This window comes from Peromyscus eremicus, chromosome 10 (assembly GCF_949786415.1).
Source record: "Peromyscus eremicus chromosome 10, PerEre_H2_v1, whole genome shotgun sequence".
In the NCBI taxonomy this organism is placed as follows: Eukaryota; Metazoa; Chordata; class Mammalia; order Rodentia; family Cricetidae; genus Peromyscus; species Peromyscus eremicus.
Genome location: NC_081426.1, coordinates 95,850,702 through 95,873,112, shown reverse-complemented (window position 1 = coordinate 95,873,112; position 22,411 = coordinate 95,850,702). Strand labels below are relative to the sequence as shown.

The 22,411-nt window shown below is 48.7% G+C and overlaps 1 protein-coding gene across 1 annotated transcript; it reads left to right on the top strand.

Moving 5' to 3' along the window:
- The first annotated feature begins 962 nt into the window (after positions 1–962).
- On the top strand, positions 963–9,766 carry Gfi1 (growth factor independent 1 transcriptional repressor). Its single transcript, XM_059274786.1, is given in 9 exon segments — positions 963–1,203; positions 1,765–1,942; positions 2,734–2,862; positions 2,952–3,097; positions 3,395–3,562; positions 4,944–5,437; positions 5,560–5,697; positions 6,466–6,631; positions 9,094–9,766. Coding segments are annotated over 9 exon segments (1,839 nt in total). The 3' UTR covers positions 9,273–9,766.
- Positions 9,767–22,411: the final 12,645 nt, after the last annotated feature.

The window sequence follows — 22,411 nt, the reverse complement described above, 5'->3', positions numbered from 1 at the left end:
TTAACCGTTACCTAAATCCGAAGGGAAATGAGCAAACCTCTGGGATTGGGTGTCAAGGTATTTTCAGCTTCGTTGGGCGTATTTATCCTCAAGTGTTTCCATAACAAGCTATTTCGGGGCGCGGCGCAGGTTTCGCTCTGCGGACGCGGTGGCCACCAGCCGGGCTCCAGGCCGGCGGCCCCGGGGTCCGGTGATTCACGGCCGCGATCCGGGGGCGACGCTGCCCAAGCAGGCGACAGGGTTGGGGTGCCCACAGCCAGAGGGCCAGGGAGGCCCAGTGCGCGCCCTCCGCTCCCGTCAATCTGTGTCCTGAATCTGTGACTTCTCGCTGCGGAAGTCTCCAGGAGCCAAGAATACTTCGATTTTCTTTCTAGTTATTTCTAGTGCTGGGTACTCAGACCTCTCGGGTCCTCCATAGATTACCCCTGGCCCCACAGACAAGCAAACGGAGAGGGCTGCTCAGGGGTGCCCAGGAAGCTCGCCGCAAGAATAACTCCCCCCGTCGCCTCCTGACCCCTTGCGCAAAGGAGGCTCGTGGCCCGTCGCCCCACTGGGGGATGGGGATTGGTCTGAGAGGGCTAGCGAGCGCCTCTAACGCTCAGGAAGTGAAGTTTGTGGTTTTGGGGGCTGAGCTCGGAAGGAGATTAAAAAAAAAAAAAGTCAGAAAGACAGATCAGTCTCTCCCGAAAGCAAGATTCAGTTTGCACACTCTCGGAGCCGGTGCCCGCGCCCTGACCCCGCAGGTAGGTTTACTGAACTGCTGTGCCTCCCGCCCAGGCGGGGGTGGACTGGTACACTTCGGGGACGTCCCGAGGGCGCTGTCGGGTCCCCACCTGCTGCAGAGCTCCGGGGGCTGGGTTTTCTCTCCAAACTGGTGGAGGGAAAGATCCGGGATAGGGGCACACGGTCTGGAGGCCAGATCGGGGAGTAGGGTCCACGTGGGAAGGAACCATCTGGTGGGCATGTGGCGGCAGCTGGGCTCTGGACGCCGGCTCCTGAGCGCCTTGCCTTCAGGTCCCTAACTCCCGGCCTCAGATGACCAGGGGAAGCCTGGCGGGCCGCGGTGCCAGGACCGTGCCGCCCCGCCCCCTGGACGCCAGCTGCTGCACGAGGTTGCCTTCCCACGCGCTGGGCCTTGGGCCTTGCCATTCCCCTACCCCTCCTACCCGGAACCAGCAAAGCCCTCCAGGGTGCTAGAGGGGCGTAGGTTTGTGGCTGGAGCGGGGACGTGTCTGCCGTGTCCTGCGTGGTTGCTGACGCGCAGACCCAGCGCGGGATCACACAGCCCTTCTGCTTCCCACGGGTCTTGTGCCTGGCCAGCGCGGGCCTGAGCGCCACCGAGGCCCCGGGACCCCTGCTCCGTTTCCCCTCTTCATGCTTTGCTCTGAGAATGGCCCTTTGGTTGGAGCGTCTGGCTGTACAGTCAGTCAAGGGGGTGCAGGAAAATCTGAAGCGGCAGAGCCCGGGTCCTGGGCGTGGAACCTGACCGAGGAGTGTGACAGGCTGGCCCCGAGGTCCTCCGGGGTCTGGGTCTCTAGCAGCAATTCCCAGCATACTTTTCTCCCCACTCCTCGGGGAAGGCCACACACTAGGGTTGGGGGTCTGGAGCGGAGATCCCTAGACTCCTTATGAGTGGGGATGTCAGGAGTGTTCTGTACCATGCCCTGGGAGCGGAGCGGCTCCGGTTCCGCCGTCTAAACCGCACGAAGCCCAAGGACCAGAGGCGTACATCAGCCTGGACTTCCCCGTGCCCTGGTCTCTCAGCCCGCCGCAGCCGTCCAGGCGGGCTTGGGAATCGACTCCCCATCGCCTTGGACCTTGGAGGCAAGCAGATTCGTTTAACTGAGGCCTCCTCGGGGTCGGGCCCCCGGAGCGGACCTGGAGCTGGGACGCAGTGGCAGCCCCGCCTCCCGCCCGGGCTCAGGTTTCGACCCGAGATTAGGTGAACTGATTGGGGGTTAATGAGAGCGACTCCAGCTCTCGGTCGTGCTGGCTCGCGGACCCCGGCCTCCTGGCCACGGCTCGCTCGTGCGCGCTCCGGTTTCATCTTGCTGGCTCCCTAAACCGTTGATTGCTCTACGGATTTGGGGCGCCGCAAGATTGGCAGTCTGTGCGCACGCAGTTCAGACTCAACTTCCCCAGGACAAGATAACTGGTGAGCAGATCGAAAAACGCTTCTTCCCAGGACACAGTTGCCCAGGCGAGGCCTACGGGGTCTGGGAAGCTTCGCAGCGGTCGCTCCCCTGGCCAGTGCCCGCACCACCGCTGGTTTTGAGGCTAACTTTTTCCAGTGGGCGTTTCTCCTGGGGCAAGTGTCGGTCCTTTGCCACCCCCCTCACTTTCCTGTCCCTCCGGCTTCCTGCCTCTCTCCTCCAGCCTCAGCTGCACGCAGTCCTTCGGTCCTGCCTAGTACGCCCCTCTTTCGCTTCTGTTTGTCCCGGGGCTCTTGGAGGTCTTGGCTCCACGCGGCTTCCGGGTGCCAACCACTGAAGCAACCTTAGCGCCTAAACTAAACTAATCCAACGAGTCCCAGGCGCTCTCCGCAGCCCCGAAGGGACCTGGCGGGCATTGCAGGGCTGCGTGGGGATAACGGACCAGTTGTGGACTACCGCTCTCTGGAGAGTGATGGGAGAGCTTTGCTAGGGAAGGGGAGGGGCTCGGGCGTGGGCAGGGCCGAGCAAAGGGACCCGAGCCAGAGCCCGGGGGACAGGTTTTACCACTGAGCCGTGGCAGTGGCAGCGGAGGCCCGGACTCGCGCCACCTGTCCGAGTGCCACCTGGTGAGCGCGGCGCCCGGGGGCCAAGCCCCTCCTCCCGCGGGCCTCCCTCTCTTCTCCCTGGCCCGTGCTCTCCCTCGGCCTGGGTGCGGTCTACAGCCGCCATCCGTGCCGACCCGCATCTCCACCGGTCCTCCCCTCTCTCAGAACTTGGAGCAACCTCAGGCTGACCGAGGGTCCAAACGTTCGTCAAGCGGCCGGCCACCATGCCGCGCTCCTTCCTGGTCAAGAGCAAGAAGGCGCACAGCTACCACCAACCGCGTTCCCCGGGGCCAGACTACTCCCTCCGTCTGGAGACCGTGCCCGCGCCCGGCAGAGCAGGTGCGAGGCGCGCAGGGCCGGGAGGGGCAGCTGCCAGGGACGCCGACTCTGCTCCAAGCCACCTCGCTTCCCGGAACCAGGGGAGGCTACCCCAATGCCCCCCGGGTGCTTGTGTGTGTCCCAGTGCTCCGGGGGTTCTGCCGAGCCTGCGGGAGACGCCCCTGCCTGTCACAGCCCTTGAACCCGGGAGGGCTCCGGGCTGGGTCTGAGCGGACAGAGGAGGACGCGGGCCCCGCAGTGGAGCTCCTTCAGCTCAGCCAGGCTTGGGTTGACTCCTCTCCCGACTCCTCTCCGCAGACGACCCTGTGAACGCAGGCCACGCGAAGGTGGAGCCCCGAGACCGTTCGTCCCCCGACTCTCACGACAAAGCCTCCGGGTCCCCCAACAGCTGCGAGGGCAGCGTGTGTGACCCGAGCTCCGAGTTCGAGGACTTCTGGAGGCCTCCTTCTCCCTCGGTGTCTCCGGGTAAGGACCCGTTTGTGGGGTCCTGTGGCAGAGGTCGGGGACCCCGCAGTGCAGTGGGAAGCCCGCAAAGGAGAAGCCTGCTTAGGGAGCCGGTTCCTAAGAGGACGGGGTCCGGGGGGCGGGGGTTCCAGCCTCTCTGTACCGGACACCTCGCCCTAAGTGTCCTCTGCTTCCTTCCAAGGCTGTTGGCTCCAGGCTGGCGCTTAATTCGTTTGCCTGGAACTGACAGGTGCGACAAATGAGCCGGTCCTCTCATCTGGCTGGCATTTCTTTTTCTGTCCAGAATTCATTGTTTAGAAAGTGTCAGAGCCCAGAATCCAGGACGCAGACACGAATAACCTCAAACAGGACACCTGGGCAGTCTGAGCCGCACAGAGCTGGGTGCCACACTGGAGAGCGAGGTTGCTGAGGAAAATCTCAGCTCGTTGGCTCTGTTTTGAAAGTTTCATTCCGCCCCCGCCCCCTCTTTCTGCTTAAAAAGTCCCAGAAGGAGCCAGCACACACGGGTTCATTTCCAGGGAGCAACTGAGCTTCCTGAAAACCACGTGGCTAGGGTTGAGTAGGAGTATCTCGGGTCCGGGTAAAAGTAAGAAAGGAGCAGATCGATCCAAATCCTGCCAAAGGGTGGTTATTTTCAGGTCATGGTACTGGTTATAAAAGACAGCTCATCCATCCCCGCAAGCAAAGGGTTCTTCCTGGCAGCGTGTGACCAGCGGTCCCGCAACCCGGAGTGGAGTGTGCGGGTGATTTACTCATATTCATCCAGTATCCAGTTTTAGCAAAATTCGCGTGTGTGGGGCGGGGGGGGGGGAGTTCTCCTGAAGGTGGTGGCTAGCTCTTAACTGAAAAATATTTTTTATCAGAAATTTATCAGGGATGGGCGTACTTGGAGCCTTGCCCGCTGCCCTTTCTAGCCACATTAAACAACTTCACGGCTTTGAGGGCTTAAGCCATTTTAGTTTGTTCAGTCTGATACTTCTAGACAGCCTCGGCCCAAGGTTTTGTGGGTTCCCCACCCCCCTTCTTCATAATTTATCGCAAAAAAGAAAAAAGGACTGAGTGGCGACTTGAAGGGACCTAGAAGCAGGACCCTAGGCTTAAGTTCCAGGCGTCTTTCCCAACAGGACTGGCAGGTGCTGGGGATGGGGGTCCAGCCAGAGAACCATCGTCACATCGAATTTACCGATCTTCTCACCCTATGTCATTTTAAGCATCACTTTGCGGCCCTGCCACTGGCCCGGGGAGCCCCGCGGGGCCTACCTGAGTTTCACCCAGGGTGTCCCGGGATACTTAGCGTTCTAACCATCTAGGAGCCTGACCACGCAGTGCGGGCTCCGCCCAGCAGCCTCGAACCTGACCCCACGGCCTCCTGCCTCCGCAGCCTCTGAGAAGTCGCTGTGCCGGTCCCTGGACGAAGCTCAGTCCTACACCCTGCCTTTCAAGCCCTACGCGTGGAGCGGCCTTGCGGGGTCGGACCTGCGGCACCTGGTGCAGAGCTATCGGCAGTGCCCCGCCCTGGAGCGCAGCGCCGGCCTGAGCCTCTTCTGCGAGCGCGGCGCCCCCGAGCCGGGACACCCGGCCCCGCTGTACGGCCCGGAGCCGGCCGCGGGCGGAGCCGGTGCGGGGCCACCCGGGAGCTGCGGCGGCGCAGGCGGAGCCTCCAGCGGCGCGGGCCTGGGGCTCTACGGAGACTTCGGGCCTGCGGCGGCGGCCGGCGTGTACGAACGGACGAGCGCAGCAGCTGGCCGGCTGTACCAAGATCGCGGCCACGAGATCCACGCAGACAAGAGCGTGGGCGTCAAGGTGGAGTCGGAGCTGCTGTGCACCCGCCTGCTGCTGGGCGGCGGCTCCTACAAATGCATCAAATGCAGCAAGGTGAGGCTCCCGCGCGCCTGGCCTCGTCAGCCCTGCGCCTGCGCCCCCAGCCCGTGACCCTCCGGCGTCCACACCCCGAGACCCCCCTCAGCGGCCTTCTCCCTGGCCCCACTCGCCCCCAGGTGTTCTCCACACCGCACGGGCTGGAGGTGCACGTGCGCCGGTCCCACAGCGGCACGAGACCATTTGCGTGCGAGATGTGCGGCAAGACCTTCGGGCACGCGGTGAGCCTGGAGCAGCACAAGGCCGTGCACTCCCAGGTAAGCTGGGCGCTGGCGGCCTGAACGCTGCCGTGGGGACCTTTCAGCTGCGTTCCCATCGCCTCCGGACTCCTGCTGCCCCTTCTGCTTGCCCCGATGTAGGTGCCCAGAGAAACTTGGGTGATACAGGGCCGGGGTTGCAGCAATCTTAGACCGTGGTGTCCCACCGCTGTGAGCCTCCAGCGGTGGAGTTCTGTTGGGCATGCATTGGCTTTACTGTTTATGTCCTCATCATCCTCCCTGACTGGCAAGCAAGGGTCTCTGCTCACATACAACATCCAGTGTGCGTGCTAGTCGTTCATTCGTTCGTTTATAAGTAACTGTTGCCTAAGTCCAAAGCTTCAGGCACTGGAGAATGATGAAGCGCGCGAGGTCCTTGACGGATGCGTGGATGGTGATTAAAGACAAGAAAAATACTGCCCAAGTGTCTGTGACAACAGGCCATCTCCTCTAAAACCCACAGTGACCAGGGGGGCATCTTCAGTGGCTTAAGGTCCTGCTGAGGAGGGTGAAGAAATCTGCCAATGGGTGTCAAAAATGCAGGGTGGAGCTATGCCTTTGCCTGGGGTGTGGAGGGTTGTGGCTGAAAAGTGTTTTGGTAGAAAATATGTTAATAAGTAGGTGTTGAAGGATGGGTGGAGATTGAAACTAAATGGAGGGAGGGAGAATCAGAGGACTCCCAGCTTTGAAGGGTTTGTCCGTGGCATTGAGGGCAGCAGCTGCAGAAAGGGCAATGCATTTCTCCTCTCCCTTCCTTCCCCTCTGCAGGAACGAAGCTTTGACTGTAAGATCTGTGGCAAGAGCTTCAAGAGGTCGTCCACGCTGTCCACACACCTGCTCATTCACTCGGACACCCGGCCCTACCCCTGTCAGTACTGTGGCAAGAGGTTCCATCAGAAGTCAGACATGAAGAAGCACACCTTCATCCACACAGGTGATGTGAAGGGCCTGGGCTTGTAGGAGATGCTTGGAGGCTCTCCTCTGATATTCTGGCTCCAGTGAGTGGTAGATGAGTTGTCTCCACCCCCCCCCACCCCCCCCACCCCCCCCCCCCGAGGGACCTTGGTTTGGCATTGGGTCTGAAGGAGTATCTTCCTCTGTGTCAATGTTAACAGCTTTGCTGCATCAAGCCCTCCCAGAAGGTCACTGTCAATGTTTACCAGAGCTATTGGGATTCACGTGCGGCATCTACACGTCATTTTTTATAAGAGCTTGCTTTGTTTGGGTAGAAAAAGAAAGGCAAATGCTACCAAGCTTTCTGCTAAGTCTGTGTTGACAACTCCAAGAGACAGGAACTGTTCTTTAGTCCCATTTTAGAGATGAGGAAATCAAGGCACTGAAGGATCGTATAACTTATCCAGGGTCACCTGAGACTCAAGTCCAGGTCTGTTGGTCTGAGCTCTCGAATGTATATAGTCTTGACTTGTTATATTAGACTTTCAGTTGTGGGTGTTGGCTAATGTGGGAAACGTCTGTTATTTGTTGTTCTTTTCAAAACATCAACAATTTTCTTCCCTAACGGTGACAATTCCTAAGCTATTATAGTGCTTTAAAAATACCCAAGTGTTTCAGATTGTCTATTCCCCTTGGCCTTTTCCTGCTGCTCCATACAGTAAAATGAGGTCCTTTTATTGTCCGGACATCCAGTGATCTATCAAAGTCAGTTTGAGTAAATCTCAATGCTCTAGCTTTTGGCCTGGGCTCCTTCCTTAACACTTCAGGTGCAGATGGGCACGTTTAATGTAGAAGCTTGTGAGCTAAAGTGATTCTCTTGCACTAAGAACGTTTCCTGTAATAGTCAACATGACAGTTACACGAGACCATATCTCTGACTTTACTGAAGGACATGAACATTCCTTTAAATCAAATCACAGCTGGGCGTGGTGGCACATGGGAGGTAGAGAGAGACAGGCAGATTCCTGGAGATGGAGACGAGCCCTGGCTTCATGATGAACTGTAGGCCAGCTAGGGCTTTATAGTAATATCCTGTATTTTAAAAATATCAGTAAGCAGCTGGGCGGTGGTGGTGCAGCCTTTATCCCAGCACTTGGGAGGCAGAGGCAGGTGGATCTCAGTGAGTTCAAGGCCAGCCTGATCTACAAAGCAAATTCCAGAACAGCCAGGATTGTTATACAGAGAAACCCTGTCTCGAAAAACCTAAAACAAAAACAGTAAATAAATGCATAAAAGATAAAATATCACAGTGCCTTCCAGGAACCCACAATCAATGTTTGTAAACATTCATGAACAATGTAGACATTTGTATCAGAAAACCCAGGAAAAATCCCCTTTGATCATGCCTCCTTGCCCCAAAATTCCACTTATTAGTTATGTAAGACACATCAAAATGTAACTAGAATCTTGACTGAATGGTACATTTAAACCTTTAATTAAACATTTGTATTATGGCTAGAATTCATCTCTCAAATATGTTTGACTCTAGAGGGACAGAGTAAGTTTTGTTGGGTGAGTCTTTATCAGGAAATCTTAAGTATGAAGAGAGAGGGAAGAACACAGAGGAGTTCCTTAAAAACAAGCAGACAGACAGACAGACATACATTTTTGTTTGTTTGTTTGTTTGTTTTATCCCAAGGCCAACTCCCAACCATAGAGCCATGAGGGGACTATTTGGGAATGTGTTAATTTACCCCAATTTTAACCAGTGCAGAAGTCAGGGAAAGACAAAAGCTGTTGGTTTTCTTCCTTTTTACCTATCTTTAAAATTTCCCCTCCTGTTATCTACTGATCTGTAGTGAAGAGCTGTTGGTATATTGAGAATCCTGTGATTTAAAACCTCGAAAAAGGGAAGAAAGTAAAAGATAGAATAGACAACCGTAAGAAATGATTTGTGGCTCTAATGTGGATTTTAGAAAGTTAAGACATTGGACAAAACTGTGTTCTTCAAGAGCGAGAAAGAAGACAGCTTCATTGGCCACACAAAACAACACCCACTTGGAAACTAAGATTTGAAAGCTTCCTCTGACGAAAGCAGAAAGCAGTCACAGGGTCTGTAGGTCAGCCCCTCCCACCCTCCTGCCGAACATCTGCTGGGGGCCCTGTGCTTCTAAAAGTCTGGCAGGCATGTCCTCCGGGCAGGCGGATTCAGCTGGGGAGGGCACGTGGCCTTTGCTCAGTTTCCGTTTAGCAGGAAACCGTTGGAGAGCTTTGGCTGGGAGCCGCCACTCAGAAAGTCTCCCTTCCACCTGGTGTACCCGTGTTTTACGGGTACCAAGATGCAGGCCCGGAGTTGGTTCATGTTGCAGCCCATCACCCTCCAACGTCTTGAAGGTTTTTAGCCAGCTGCTAGCAAGAGCATGTGGGTAGCAACGGGTCCCCCCCCCCCCCAGCTTTATCATAGGCTCTTACTTCCTGCCCTTGGTCCTTCCATCCCTGCAGGTGAGAAGCCCCACAAATGCCAGGTGTGTGGCAAAGCATTCAGCCAGAGCTCCAACCTCATCACCCACAGCAGGAAGCACACGGGGTTCAAGCCCTTTGGCTGTGACCTGTGTGGGAAAGGCTTCCAGAGGAAGGTGGACCTCAGGAGGCACCGGGAGACTCAGCATGGACTCAAATGAGCCCCTTGGCCATCTGCGATGCCAGCTGTGAACACTACTGCCTCCAGCCCCTTCTCAGGCCCCGAGTCCAGTGTGCAAAGCTCACTATGGCTAGTCCCCTTCCCCGTCCTTCCCAAAGCTGCTGGAGGAGATGAACACCCTTTTCAAAGGTCAGCCCAGAGTGGGAACCACAGCAGTTGTCTGGGCGTTGGGCTTCCCTTCAGCTGAAGATCGGGATCCAATGTAATCTGGACCTCCCAGTCCTTCCCTCTTCTGCCCTGTCTCACAGGCAGGAAGGAACTCTGGGCAGCTGCTAAAAGCAGGCATCACCTCTTAAACTCTGGACACTGGCTGATGCTTTACGTAGAAGGAACGAGCATTCTTCTTCTTCTGGGGAGCCTGCCGACCCCTTTCTTCAGACACTGGTTTAGGGAAGGGGCTGTATTCCTTTGAGATCACCAGATGCACCATCAAGCTTGTCAGAAGGTGGACTTGGTGAGGAGAGGGAGTCAGCGGTCCTCACTGTGCGCCAGTTCCTGGGGACAAGCTGCCCTTCGTTTACTCAGCAAGTGTTTATTGACCACGTGTTATCAGAGTGAGGAGCCATGCCAGGTACTGGGGAGCCAGAGATGAAAGTCACCGCCCCTGCACCTCAAAATCTATCAGTGGGACCTCAGAGTAGCTACAGCCTGTGTTCTCCGCCAAGGGAGTTCTGAAAAGGCCACACAAATATTCAGACTTCCTTTTTGACACGTTTGGAGCTTTTCAAGTGTAAAGAGCAACTGGAGTGTTATTTCAAAGATTCATGAGCAAATCCAGTTTTTATTGAGTGGATATTTTATAAGATGCCTGGGCTGGTAGATGTGGGGCTAAGGCTACGACCTCAACCCCTGCTCCTGTGTACCATCTAGGAAAAAAGCATTTCTACTGAGAAGGTTGTAAATATTTCTAAATCTTCTTGAGTGCATTATGTATGTTAGATCATATTTATTAGAATGTTTTAACTTAATAAAATATTAAGACTATTACAAATTGCCTTTCTTTAGGCCAGGAATTCAGGAGAAGAACACTGGTGTTTTTATTTTTTTTCCTGTGGGGGAAGCTGGGGCTGGAGGACTGCTGAGGAATAGCAAAGTGTAAATACCAGTTGCTCCAGTTTCCATATTCCTCCCTTTCCTTTATGCCTCAGAGATACTTATTTCTTTTAAAAAGAAGATTTATTTTTATTGTTTTAAACTGTGTGTCATTGTGCATGGATACGCAGACATGAGTGTACATGCCCACTGAGGCTAGAGAGGACATTGACTCTCCTAGGACTGGAGTAGTTATGAGTGGTTTGTAAGTTGCCAGATTTGTGTGCTAAGAACCAAACTCATGTCCTCTGGAAGAGCAGGAAGCATTCTAACCTGCTGAGCTAGCTCTCCAGCCCCCCAATCAGTCAGTCAATCAATCAATCAATCAATCAATCAACTTTTCTCTTTTTTTGAAACAAGGTCTCACTATATCTCTACAGTAAACTCATAGAGATCTGTCTGCCTCCTAAGTGCTGGGATTAAAGGTGTGTGCCATTCATTTGGCTACTATATTTTAAATTAAAACTTAGAAGGTATGTAAAACTCAACTGCTAGCCATGTAGAGTACTGGGTACTCTCATAGGGACATCAGTTCTTCCCTGTGAGAATTTCACTTAAAAAAAATAGGACATAGGCTCCTAGATGAAAAATCATAGGCCTTTGATTTAGATATGAGTGTTTTAAAAATGTTTTTCTGTGTGTCTCTGTGTGTGTTATAAATGTATGTACGTGAGTGTACAGGTGCCTGAGGTGGCCAGAAGAGGGTGTTGGAGTCCTTGAGGCTGGAGTTACAGGCAGTTGTGAACTGTCTGACATGGGTGCGGGGCCCAACTCAGGTGCTCTGCAGGAGCAGCAGGCCCTCTAACTTTTCAGGAGCCATCTTTTCAGCCCAGATTTGAGTCTCGCTCTCAACTGATGCATCCTGTGACTTGGCAAATGTTTTCGCTTCCTAGTTTCCTTGACCATAAAACATAGCTGTGGTCGTACCACACCAATCTAATTCTGACTACTCAGATTCCATGGAGACTGGAGAGGAGGGGGAGAGAGAGGGAGGCAGGGAGGGAGGAGAGAGAGATAAAGATTGATTGGCTGACTGCTGTGTTGAAGGCAAATTACAAACCTAAAATGTGTGAGGAGGAGTGAAATGGGGATCTGGGTTTGTCTTAGGGTTACTATTGCTGTGATGAAATACCATGAATAAAAGCAGCTTGTGGAGGGAAGGGCTTATTTGTTGATTTGGCTTACATATCCCAAGCTATATTCCATTGAGGAAGGAGATGATGCAGAGGCCTCGGAGGAATGCTGCTTACTGGCTTGCCCAATCATGGCTTGTTCAGCCTGCCTTCTTACAGGTCCTAGAACAACAAGCCTAGGGCTGAGACATCCCCCATCAACCACCAACTAAGAAAATGCACCACAGGCTTTGCCTACAGCCGGATCTTATGAAGGCATTTTCTCCACTGAGGTTCCCTCCTCTCAGGTAACTCCCACTTGTGTCAAGTTGACATAAAACCAGCCAGCAGAGGGTTATTCTGTCTCTATCCCATCAGCAGGTCCTTTAAAAGACTGAAACCAGAATAAGGTCCTGACCTTCCCTACTACCTGTGCTCCGACATCTTCCAGCTAGAGCATCAGCCCATGTGGCCACGTGGTCCAGGGAAACCACTAGCACTGTCCATTTCCGTTCAATTTCCCACATGTCAACTGAGTACCCAGCATGTGTTTGGAGGCACAGCAAGTCCCATGGACCTTCATTTAGCAGTGATGGAAAGCCCCCTGCTTCCTCCTGCAGCCAGGAATCACACAAGACTTTCTAAGTGGGGGTTCGAGGGTCTTTGGTGCTGCTCCTCCTGGATCTAAGTCCTTGGCCATCCTTGTTTGCTTTCCAAGACCAAGTCTTTCCATGTCGGTTTACTCTCATTCAAAGTTTACTCCTGTATGAGGTTTGAGAAGGTAGCTTCTCGGAAACTGTGGGGGATGAAGAGTCCAAGGGTGGGGGACCCGCTTCACAGTATCTGGGGAGGTAAAGTCCTTTCTGAATGAAGATAAGAAGATATCTTGCTCACAAGCCAGTGTGTACACTGGTCTGTTAGTTCCAACCTGATTGGAAAGTAAAATTATAATGAAGGGGAGTGGAACTGATTGAAACCTATGGGTCCTGTCTCCTCCTCATCTTGCCTGGTGACATTTGGAATATTTGCTGCACTTTTGTTATTTTCTATGTTTATGCTGTTAGAGCATATTCTCTCTCTCTGTTTTTGTTTGTTTGCTTTTGAGATAGGGTCTTGCTAGGTAACACAGGCTGAGCTTGAACTGGCAATTCCTCTGCTTTAGCTCCTCAAGGAGCTGGGATAACAGGCATGTTCCACGATGCTTAGCCTAGAAATTATAATTTTGATGTTAACTATGTGCCCCCCCATTGGGAAAATACTTATCTCAATATCCCTCAGTTTAGAATCAAAACAAATTACTGTGCCAGTTGCCCTGTGAAATTTGAAGATTGCAAATATCTCTCTTAATGTTATTACTTGGTGCCATTAAAAATGGATTGTGAATATTCCATGTCACATTATTCATGAGGTGGGCTCTATGCCTTTTGTCTGCCGGAGTAACCGTAGAAAGGGTAACAAGAGACGCCCAGCACGTCTTTGTTTCTTTCACTAAATTTTTAATGCCACCTCCAGCCAGACAGTTGGTGAAGCTCAGCTCTCGCACAAACGTGGAAAAGCACAGCTAACTCTGAGAAGCGGAGTCTTTCAGTAGCTAATTTGAGTTTGTGTTCATCTGCACCAGACACGATTAAGTTACCTATCAAGTGTGTTGAGCTATCAGGATTCAAGCGCGGTAAAGGTGAATTCCATCTGATTTGAGACACAAACGGAACAACTGAGTTTTCCAAGTACTGCCTTAATTAAAGGGGCAGCAGAGGATTGCCCTCCTATGACTTGTGACAGCCACTGCCCTTGAAACTTGGGTGTGTATAGTGATTTGACCCAAGTCATTTTGTTGTGTGCCTATACGTTTAACCTGATCATTTAACAGATGTGAGTTAACAGAAAGGAAACCCAAAGGGCTCCCCTCTGTTTTCCTTTGCATCTCTAGAGCTCTGCTTGGTTAAATCTGCACTTTTGAATTATTACCAAAGTCAAACTCTCTATAAAGTTCATCACATATTAGTTTAAACAACTCCTTCATCCATTAAGCCAAATCTAAAACATAAAAACTTCAAAGACATTTCACCCAAAGCCTTTTGTAACTTTAAAGTTCATGGGTTCGTTTTTAAATTGTTTTCCAATCCTTTACCCACAGGTTTATATATTTATACTATATTATATATATGGTTAGGGTACTTATAATTTATGTCTAAGTGCATCATTTATTTACTTACCATATGGACAGCTACTTAAAACTGAAATATATCTCACAATGAGAATTCGGACCTTGTTTCTGTTTGTTTGAGAAGAGTTAGCTCTGGGCTGGCAGCCCCCTGCCTCCTGACAGTTGGATTTACAGGTGGGCTCCACCACTCCTCCCTTGGTCATTTTTTGTGACTAAGTTTTATTGATATCTTAGTCTTCAATTAGAAATTCTATCATTTTGAAGACTTATTAGGAAAAATGGAGTTTTAGAATTGTAGTGTTATTCATTCTTTAAGCAAGAACATTTAAAGCACATTGAAAGTTACGAAGAAGAAATAGTTTTAGGTGTATCCACCATTCTGTTGTATGAAGCGTTAACCTAATTAATCTTTATTAATAAAAAATCAGGACTCAGACATCAGGGTAAAAACCTGAAAGATCAGAGAAGCAGGAGAGCAGCCACAGTTGCTTCCCACCTCTCTCATTCCTCTGACCAAAAGGCCTAGATCCTCTCTCTGTTGTGCCTTACCACTTCCTGTCTCCTCTCTGTACAGACCTCCAGACCTCTATGGTCAACTAGTGGCTAGCTCCGCCCTCTGACTCCAAGCAAGCTTTATTTGTCAGAACACAAACAAAATATCACACAACAGTTGTATTTACTTCACACTTTATTTTATTCATTTAAAACTTTTGTTATGTCTTTATTTATATATGTGGGGGCATGTTAAGGTCAGAGAAAAATTTGTCTTTAAACTCTGTAGATTCTGACATCAGGCTTTGTGGCGGGCACATTACTGACTTTGTTTTTGAAATAGAATGTTATAGATAGGATCCAATGTCACTGGACTCTGCCCCCTATCTTTCAATCAATCTGTTTTCTCCTAAGAGGCATCTACTATACCTAGATTGAGATATATAATGGGAATATTGTGATGCTTTTAATTTCTTTATATTGCCATAGGCTTTATATTATTATTTAGCATATTTCCACCCCATAGAAATGGCATCTTGGTTTATATATCTTTCTACATTTTTATTTTAGCTCAATATTTTGTTTTTGAGATTTTGTGTTGTTGCTTGTGGATTCATTCATTATTTTAACTGCTACATATAGAGTTCCATCATTGAATGTTTGATGGTTTATCTGTTTTGTGTAAGGAGAGTTTGGATCAATTCTGATTTTCTGTATTTTTTATTTTGCAGCACCTACTTTTTTTCTTGGTCTGTGCTAGCATGTGTTCTGATAGGTTCATTGTGACCTTTCCATACACGAGGATCGTGCCCTGTCTCCATGACTGTATGGTCTTCCCTTTCATATCTCCTGTGAAGGAGATGCTTCAGGTCGTGTGCCTAGGAACAGGAATACTGGGTCTCTGAGGTGGCTAAACCAGTTTCTATCCCCAAGACAGCATGGGAGAATTCCTGCCCACGTCTTCCAAAATTTAAAATCTTTAAAAATCGGTTGTAAAATGCCGTTGTAATCTGTATTTCCTGGCTATCTCTTCACAAGTTTATTGACTTGACAGGTCTCCCTTCCTGAGAAATGTTTGTTCATGTCCTTTGTCTGTTTTTCTACCAGGTTGCCAGCTTTTTATCAGTTTGTTCTTTCTGTGTGCACTAAACACCCAGTTGTTAAAGCATAGGCTATAGGCTGAAATGAATCTGTCAGCCAACGGTGCTGTGTGTGGATCCCAGTGTCTTTTGCCTTTCACTTGAAGAGAGGGTCAATTGTTTTGGTCTTGTGTTAGTGTAGCCAGATGTACTGGCATGTTCCTGTGCTGGTTAGTGTTTTGTCAACTGGACACAGCTGGGGTCATCTGGGAAGAGGAAACCTCAGCTGAGAAAATGCCAGTACCAGACTGGCCTGCAGGTGAGTCTGTGGGGCATTTTCTTGACTGATGATTGGTGTGGGAGGACCCAGCCCACTGTGGTCGGTGTCACACTGGGCAGGTGGCTCTGAATTGTGTGAGAAAGCAGGCTTCTCAAATCACAGGAGAAAGCCAGTAAGCAAATTTCATTCCAGGTCTCTGCCTTGAGTTCCCAACGTGCTTGAGGGAAGCCTTGGATTCTCTTACAACGGCCTGTGATCCTGACATGTAAGCCAAAGGAAACTTTCCTTTCCCGCGTTTTCCAGTCACAATTATACAGCAAGAGGAAGCAAAATAGGACAATTCCTCTGTGGTTGTTTTTGTTGCTGCTGCTTTTTGTAACTTAATTAAGAATTTCTGGGGCTGGAGAGATGGCTCAGTGCTGCAGAGCACCTGGGTTCGGCTTCCTTCCCTCCAGGTTCTGGTACCTTTGTATAAGCTTCTACTTCCTTCCTTCCTTCTAGGATCACACCCTTACCTAACTACATAGCCAACCCAAGTTTCTGTTTTTGGGTGGTTCTATCTCTGGATTTGCCAGTCTGGGCCACTGGTCCTACTGTCTACCTCTGTGCTTAAGCCATGGTGCCATAAATAAAATGATAATTAACTACTAACAACTAGAAGAAGAAGCCTCCCTCTGTCCTGCTTTGTTCTCTTCAGGAGTAACTTGGCTACTCATAGCGGTTTGTTCTTGCACATGAAAAACTTGGTTGGAATTTTGGTGTGAGTCACTATCGTGACTCTGAGACAAACAACTGCTGTCTTTGGGGGTTCCATTATGCCCCTTGGCAAAAGGATGATCCCATCTGAGCTTGTTGACTGTTTACCTCTCCTCGTGGAAGTGTATGGGTCATAACCGAGAATACTGTTATCTATGGTTTGCAATGCTGCCTTAATTGCTTGTGTCCTCAGAGTATATAGGAGGAGCTAGAGTATGTAGGTGGGGAGCCTAGGGGACGTGGGCTTCATCTACGCATGTATGGGAAAGCCATCACCTCGCTGGGTAAAGACTTCCCAGTGCGGAGGTCTCAGGGGAGGAGCACACACACCCCTGTACCTCACCACTGCTCTGTAAGGAAGTTCAGTAAACTCATTGATTTCCCAGAGTGAATCTTGGTGGAATCATACCTCAGTTTGTTAGTTTGTTGTTGGGACCTTAGGAGGAATAGCAAATGTTGTTTATAGCTCCACTTGGGAAGGAATTTTCATTAATTGTTTACCTTGAGAATAGAAATCATTGATACTAAATGTGACATAGCAATCATTTATTTAGGTTTTTAAAAATTCTTTAAAATGTTTTCATCATATCTGTATTTATTTATTGTTCACTGTTCTCCTAGCACTTTTTACTATGCCTTATTTATTTATTATTTGTGTGTGGCCATATACACCATGGCACATGTGTGGGGAACAGGACAACTTCTTTCCATCATGTGGAACCTGGGGATTGAGCCTGTCAGGCTTGGAGGCAAGTGCTTTTACTGGGAATCATCTTGCTAGCACTCATAATCCTTTTCAAAAATGATATTTTCTGCATCAGAAGTTGTGGCCATTAAACCCAGCACTTGGGAGGCGGAGGCAGGTGGATCTCTATGAATTTGAGGCTGGCTTGGAATAGCAAGTTCCAGGTTAGCCAGGGTTACATACGAAAACCCTGTCTCTGTCAGGTGGTGGTGGCGCACACCTTTAATCCCAGCACTCAGGAGGCAGAGCCAGGTGGATCTCTGTGAGTTCGAGGCCAGCCTGGTCTACAGAGCGAGATCCAGGACAGGCAGGCACCAAAACTACACAGAGAAACCCTGTCTCAAAAAAAGGAAAAAAATAAAAAAGAAAAAGTAAAAGAAAACCCTGTCTCAACTGAACAAAGCTCAAAGGAACTTACAAACTTTAGACCCACAGCTATGGAACCTGCAAGGGACCAGTCTAGGCCCTCTGCATACTAGAGACAGTTGTGTAGCTTGGTTTGTTTGAGAGGCCCCTGGCAGTGGGATCAGTATCTATCCCTGGTGTATGAACTGGCTTTCTGGAGCCCATTCCCTATCATGGGATGCCTTGCTCAGCCTTGACGAAGTGGGGAGGGGCTTGGTCCTGCCTCAACTGAATGTACCAGGCTTAGCTGTCCCCCCATGGGAGAACTTACCCTGTTGGAGGAGGGAATAAGGAGTGGAGGGGAAAGGCAGGGGGAGGGGAGTGGGGGAGGGATGAGAGGGGGATCTGTGGTTGCTATGTAAAATGAATAAAATAAAAAAAGAAAACTCTGTCTCAAAGGAAAATAATGTATTTCCTAACTATCTGCTACAAATGTATGGGAATATATATTATATTATATTAATTAATTAATTAATTTTGTTTTTTTGAGACAGGGTTTCTCTGTGTAGTTTTGGAGTCTTTCCTTGAACTCACTCTGTAGCCCAGGCTCACCTTGAACTCACAGAGATCTGCCCTGCTCTGCCTCTTGAGTGCTGGGATTAAAGGCGTGCACCACCACTGCCCCACAGGAATATATGTTATATATTCATGTACTTACATATATTTATAAACATACATGTAGATATGCTGATCTCACAACTTTTTAAAAGCTTTTAAGTTTGCTATATATAATTTTAAATCTTCTGTATGATACTAAGATATGCAAATGATTATAGCTTTTGTTGCCCACCTTTTAAGTTATTCGTCCTGTCTCAGTGGTAGCAATGGCCAATGCGGTGGTGAGTGGGAACAGGCAATGCTTTCAGTTTCTTGAATTTATTGTGATGGTTTTGGTAGGCGGTTGGCAAATAGCCTTTAAGAAATCAAGCTAAGGGGTGGTGGGGTGGCTCAGTTGGTAAACTGCTCGCTGTGCAAGCAGAAGGACCTGAATTCAGATCCCAGAATCTATGGGAAAGCCAGGCAAGAACCTGGAGACTGGAAGGTCCCTGGGGCTTTCTGGTCAGCTTGTCTTGTCCAGTCGGTGAGCTCCAGGCTCAGTGGTGACAAACCCTGTTTTAAAATGATAAATAATAGTAATAATAATAATAATGAGAGTAGTAGAGGAAGGCACATGGTGTTGCCTCTGGCTTCCATACTCAGGCTCACATGTGTGCACATACATATGTATATAACGCATACACACATAAAAATAAGTAAATTGTGATGGCCGGTCTTGGTTGTCAACTTGACACAACTGGCCAGAGGGAACCTCAGCTGAGGAACTGCCTCCGTCAGACTAGCCTCCAGCCGCTTCTTAGTTGTTAATAACGCAGGCTGTCCCAGCCCACTGTTGGCGGTGCCATCTTTAGGTGGGTATGCCTGAAAGGTACCTGGATGTGGGCCAGGTGGCTTTAATTCTTACTTAGGTTCCTGCCCTGACTTCCCTCAGTGATGGACTGTAATCTGTGAGATGAAATAAACTCTTTCCTTCCCAAGTTGCTGTTGGTCATGGTGTATATCACAGCAACAGACACCAAACCAGAACAGAAATAAATGTTTAAAACATTTCATTTGTACCAGTCATGGTGGCACACACCTTTAATCTCAGCACTGGGGAGGCAGAGGCAGTGGATCTCTGTGTGTTCTAGTCTAGCCAGAGTTACATTGTGAAAACCTGTCTCAAAAACAGTATTCTGTTTGTATTAGGGTAAGAATTGCTATTTCTCTTCTTTGTCAGTGCTGGGACTGGAATATGGGTTTTTGTTTTTTGTTTTTTTTTTTTTTGTTTTTGGTTGGTTTTCTGAGACAGGGTTTCTCTGTGTAGCCTTAGCTGTCCTGGAACTCACTCTGTAGACCAGGCTGGCCTTGAACTCACAGAGATCCACCTGCCTCTGCTTCCCCACTGCCACCCGGCAAGGAATATGGGGTCTTATGCTATGGGAATAATCCTTCTGTACACTGTGAAAATGTGTTGCTCTCCTTGTTTATTAAAAACTGATTTGTCAATAGGTAGGCAGGGGCAGAGAGAATGCTGGGAAGAAGAAGGGCGGAGTCTGAGGAGTCACAAGCCAGATGCAAAAGAAGCAACTTGGGAAGTTCATAGATGAGGTAAACAAGCCTCAGGCAGCACATAGATTAATAGAAATGGGTTAATTTAAGTCGTCAGAGCTGGCTGGAGACAAGCCTAAGCTATCAGCTGAGCATTTATAATTAACATTAAGCCTCTGTGTGGTTATTGGGGAGCTGGCTGTCCCAACAAAAACTGCCTACAGTCTTAGATTTGCAGCACCCCACTGCTGAGCTACAACTAGCCCTGGAGTGTATGTTTCCTTTACTTCATTACATTCTTAAGAGATATGACCTTTCTATGTAGCTCAGTTGGCCTTGAACTCTCGATGCATTTGACTTAGTGATGAGAGTTCAGGTGAATAATTGCCAGATACATGAGTTCTAATAGCTAACGAGTATTTTTCTTATTGTATGGTTTTTTTTTTTTGATTTCTTGAAAAGTTTTATGGCCCTTTTCCTTTAATTTGTTTATGTAACAGATATTTACAGATTAAAAATATTAAATTATCCTTACTTCATTATGACCACCCAAGTGTTGGCTGGGATTTAGGGGTATGCTAACATGCTCCACTAAAATGTTAGGTTTTTTTTTTTTTTAACTCTGTTAGATTGTCTATATACATGTTTGCTGTTCTCTAATTTTCAATGAGCATTTACCAATAAAATTTACATGCATGTGAGAAAGAAAGAGAGACAGAGACAGAAAAGGAGAAGAGAGAAGATTGATACTCTGAACTATTTTGTCCAGCCCTAAACAACTAGATAATGCTTTATTATGCCAGTTCGCGTTCTGGTGTTTGGAAGGATCCTAATTTGCAAGGCTTTTTAGTGCCTGATTTGTTGTAACTGTGGAGAAGCAGCGAAAACAGGAAGCCAGATTTACTTCTTAAAGCTTTAACAAACTTCATTGAGAAATTTCTTATTTGGTTAAGTTAAGAATCCTAGTTTCAATTCTGTTTTTTTTTGTTTTTTGTTTTTTTTTTTCACATGAATCAGACACTTCCTAGGCGGCCCTTTCTGAGAAGTAGAGACAACTGGAATGTCTCTCTAAGGTCGGCAGAGACAATCTTCAGGTGTCATTAGGGTCAGCCAGTTCTGGGGAGAGTCAGGAGTCATTCTTTCTTTAACGTTTAGGAGACTTGTGTATATGTCACCTCTTGAATTTACCTTCTCTGAGATTTCACAAAAACTCGACTTCCTCTTTCCCTGCACTGAAACCGCTATTCATGGGATGATAAACTCTCAGCCTGGCTGAGGGAGAACCGCCACAGCGTAGTGCTTTTCTACAGAGTATTTGTGACTTACTTTTGCCTGGTTTTTGGTTATGCCATGCAGGATATAAAAGAATACATAAAATAAAAAGTAAAATGAAGTTAGAACTAGATGGCCTTCAAAACTCTTATTTATAAATCCTCCTCTTTTTTTCCCCACCTAAACTACCTTTTCCCCCTTTTTACCATCTAAACATGACCACTGTCAAGGCATGCTCAAGATGTATTCGGTCAAGTCCTCTCCCCCCAGAAGCTGTGGAAAAAGAGATTTACATTATTCTGTTGTTCTGTCTGCTCTTCTGTCTCCCCATGTGTGGTCCACAGAGGAATGAGCAGCTGTGGTCAGCAGATGCTTATACATTTTTGTGAAATGATTGTGTTCTATGTATGTATCACACATTTCTTATTGATTTTTTTAATAAGCTGTTAGCAAAGGCATAGGGCACTAAACATTTACTTAATATTTATTTGATGATTCACATTTCAGCCTGTTGTGTGACTTCTCCAGAGGAGCTGTGAGCAAGCATCTGTTCACCCCAGATATGACACCAAGACAGGCCAAAGGAAGGATCCCACTAGTTCTAGCTGTGTGAATCTGAGCTTAGCTTGGTTGCTTACAGGCATGTGGGTGACTTGGGCAGCTGCATCACTGAAAAGCCCAGCATGGGTGACAACTGCCCTTTAAAGCTGTGTCCCTGGAATTTGTGGGCGGTGCCACCCAAGAGTCCTTTCTCCCCTCAGATCGTTTGTTGATTATATGATCTCTGGGAGGCTGTTGGTCTCGCTATTGTGAGTTCATATAACTTTCTTGTTAGTCTCTCCCTTTCCTGTACTGGGGAATGTTTCAGCAGAGGAAATATAGAGTGCAGTTCATTTCAAGTTTCCGTTCATCGTCAGGTAAGTCAGGCATTGGTGAGGACAGATTTTGGCTGACAGACCCATAGGCACTCATTTTCATATCGAGTACACGGGAGGTAAGTCAGCAGTGGACTGTGAGATACTTAAGAGGCCCAAAGCTAGGCCCAAACAGCTAACTGGCCCAGGAAACTCACGAATACTCTCTGTGCATCACTAGTAATTCCGGTGTGTGTGTGTGTGTGTGTGTGTGTGTGTGTGTGTGTGTGTGTGTGTATTTTGAGGACTCTTTTCTGCTAGTCATCATCAGTCCAAGACTGGGAGGTTTCAGGTCTGGGAAGTAAATCTGAAATTTTCTAGGAAATTTTCCATTAGTTTGGAGGGACATAACTGTTTGAGTTAAAAAACATTGAATTGTTCTGGGTATGGTGATATAGGCTTGTAATCCCAGCTACTAAGGAGCTGAGGTAAAAGGGTCATTATTTCAGGGCATGCCAGGGCTACAGAGTGAGTTCAAGGCCAACCATAGGTAATTTATGCAAGACTGATTCAAATAAAAATTAAAGATGTCTGAGGATGTAACTCAGTGTCAGAGTTCTTGCCAAGCATCCAGAGGGCCCTGGGTTCAGTTCCTAGTACCAAAAAGAGAAAGTACAAAACAGCATTGAATTGGAAGCAGGAGGATTGCCTTACAGTCACTTTTGTAAGTGACATTATATTGGATTGGCTCGGACGATTATGGAGGACGGGCCAACA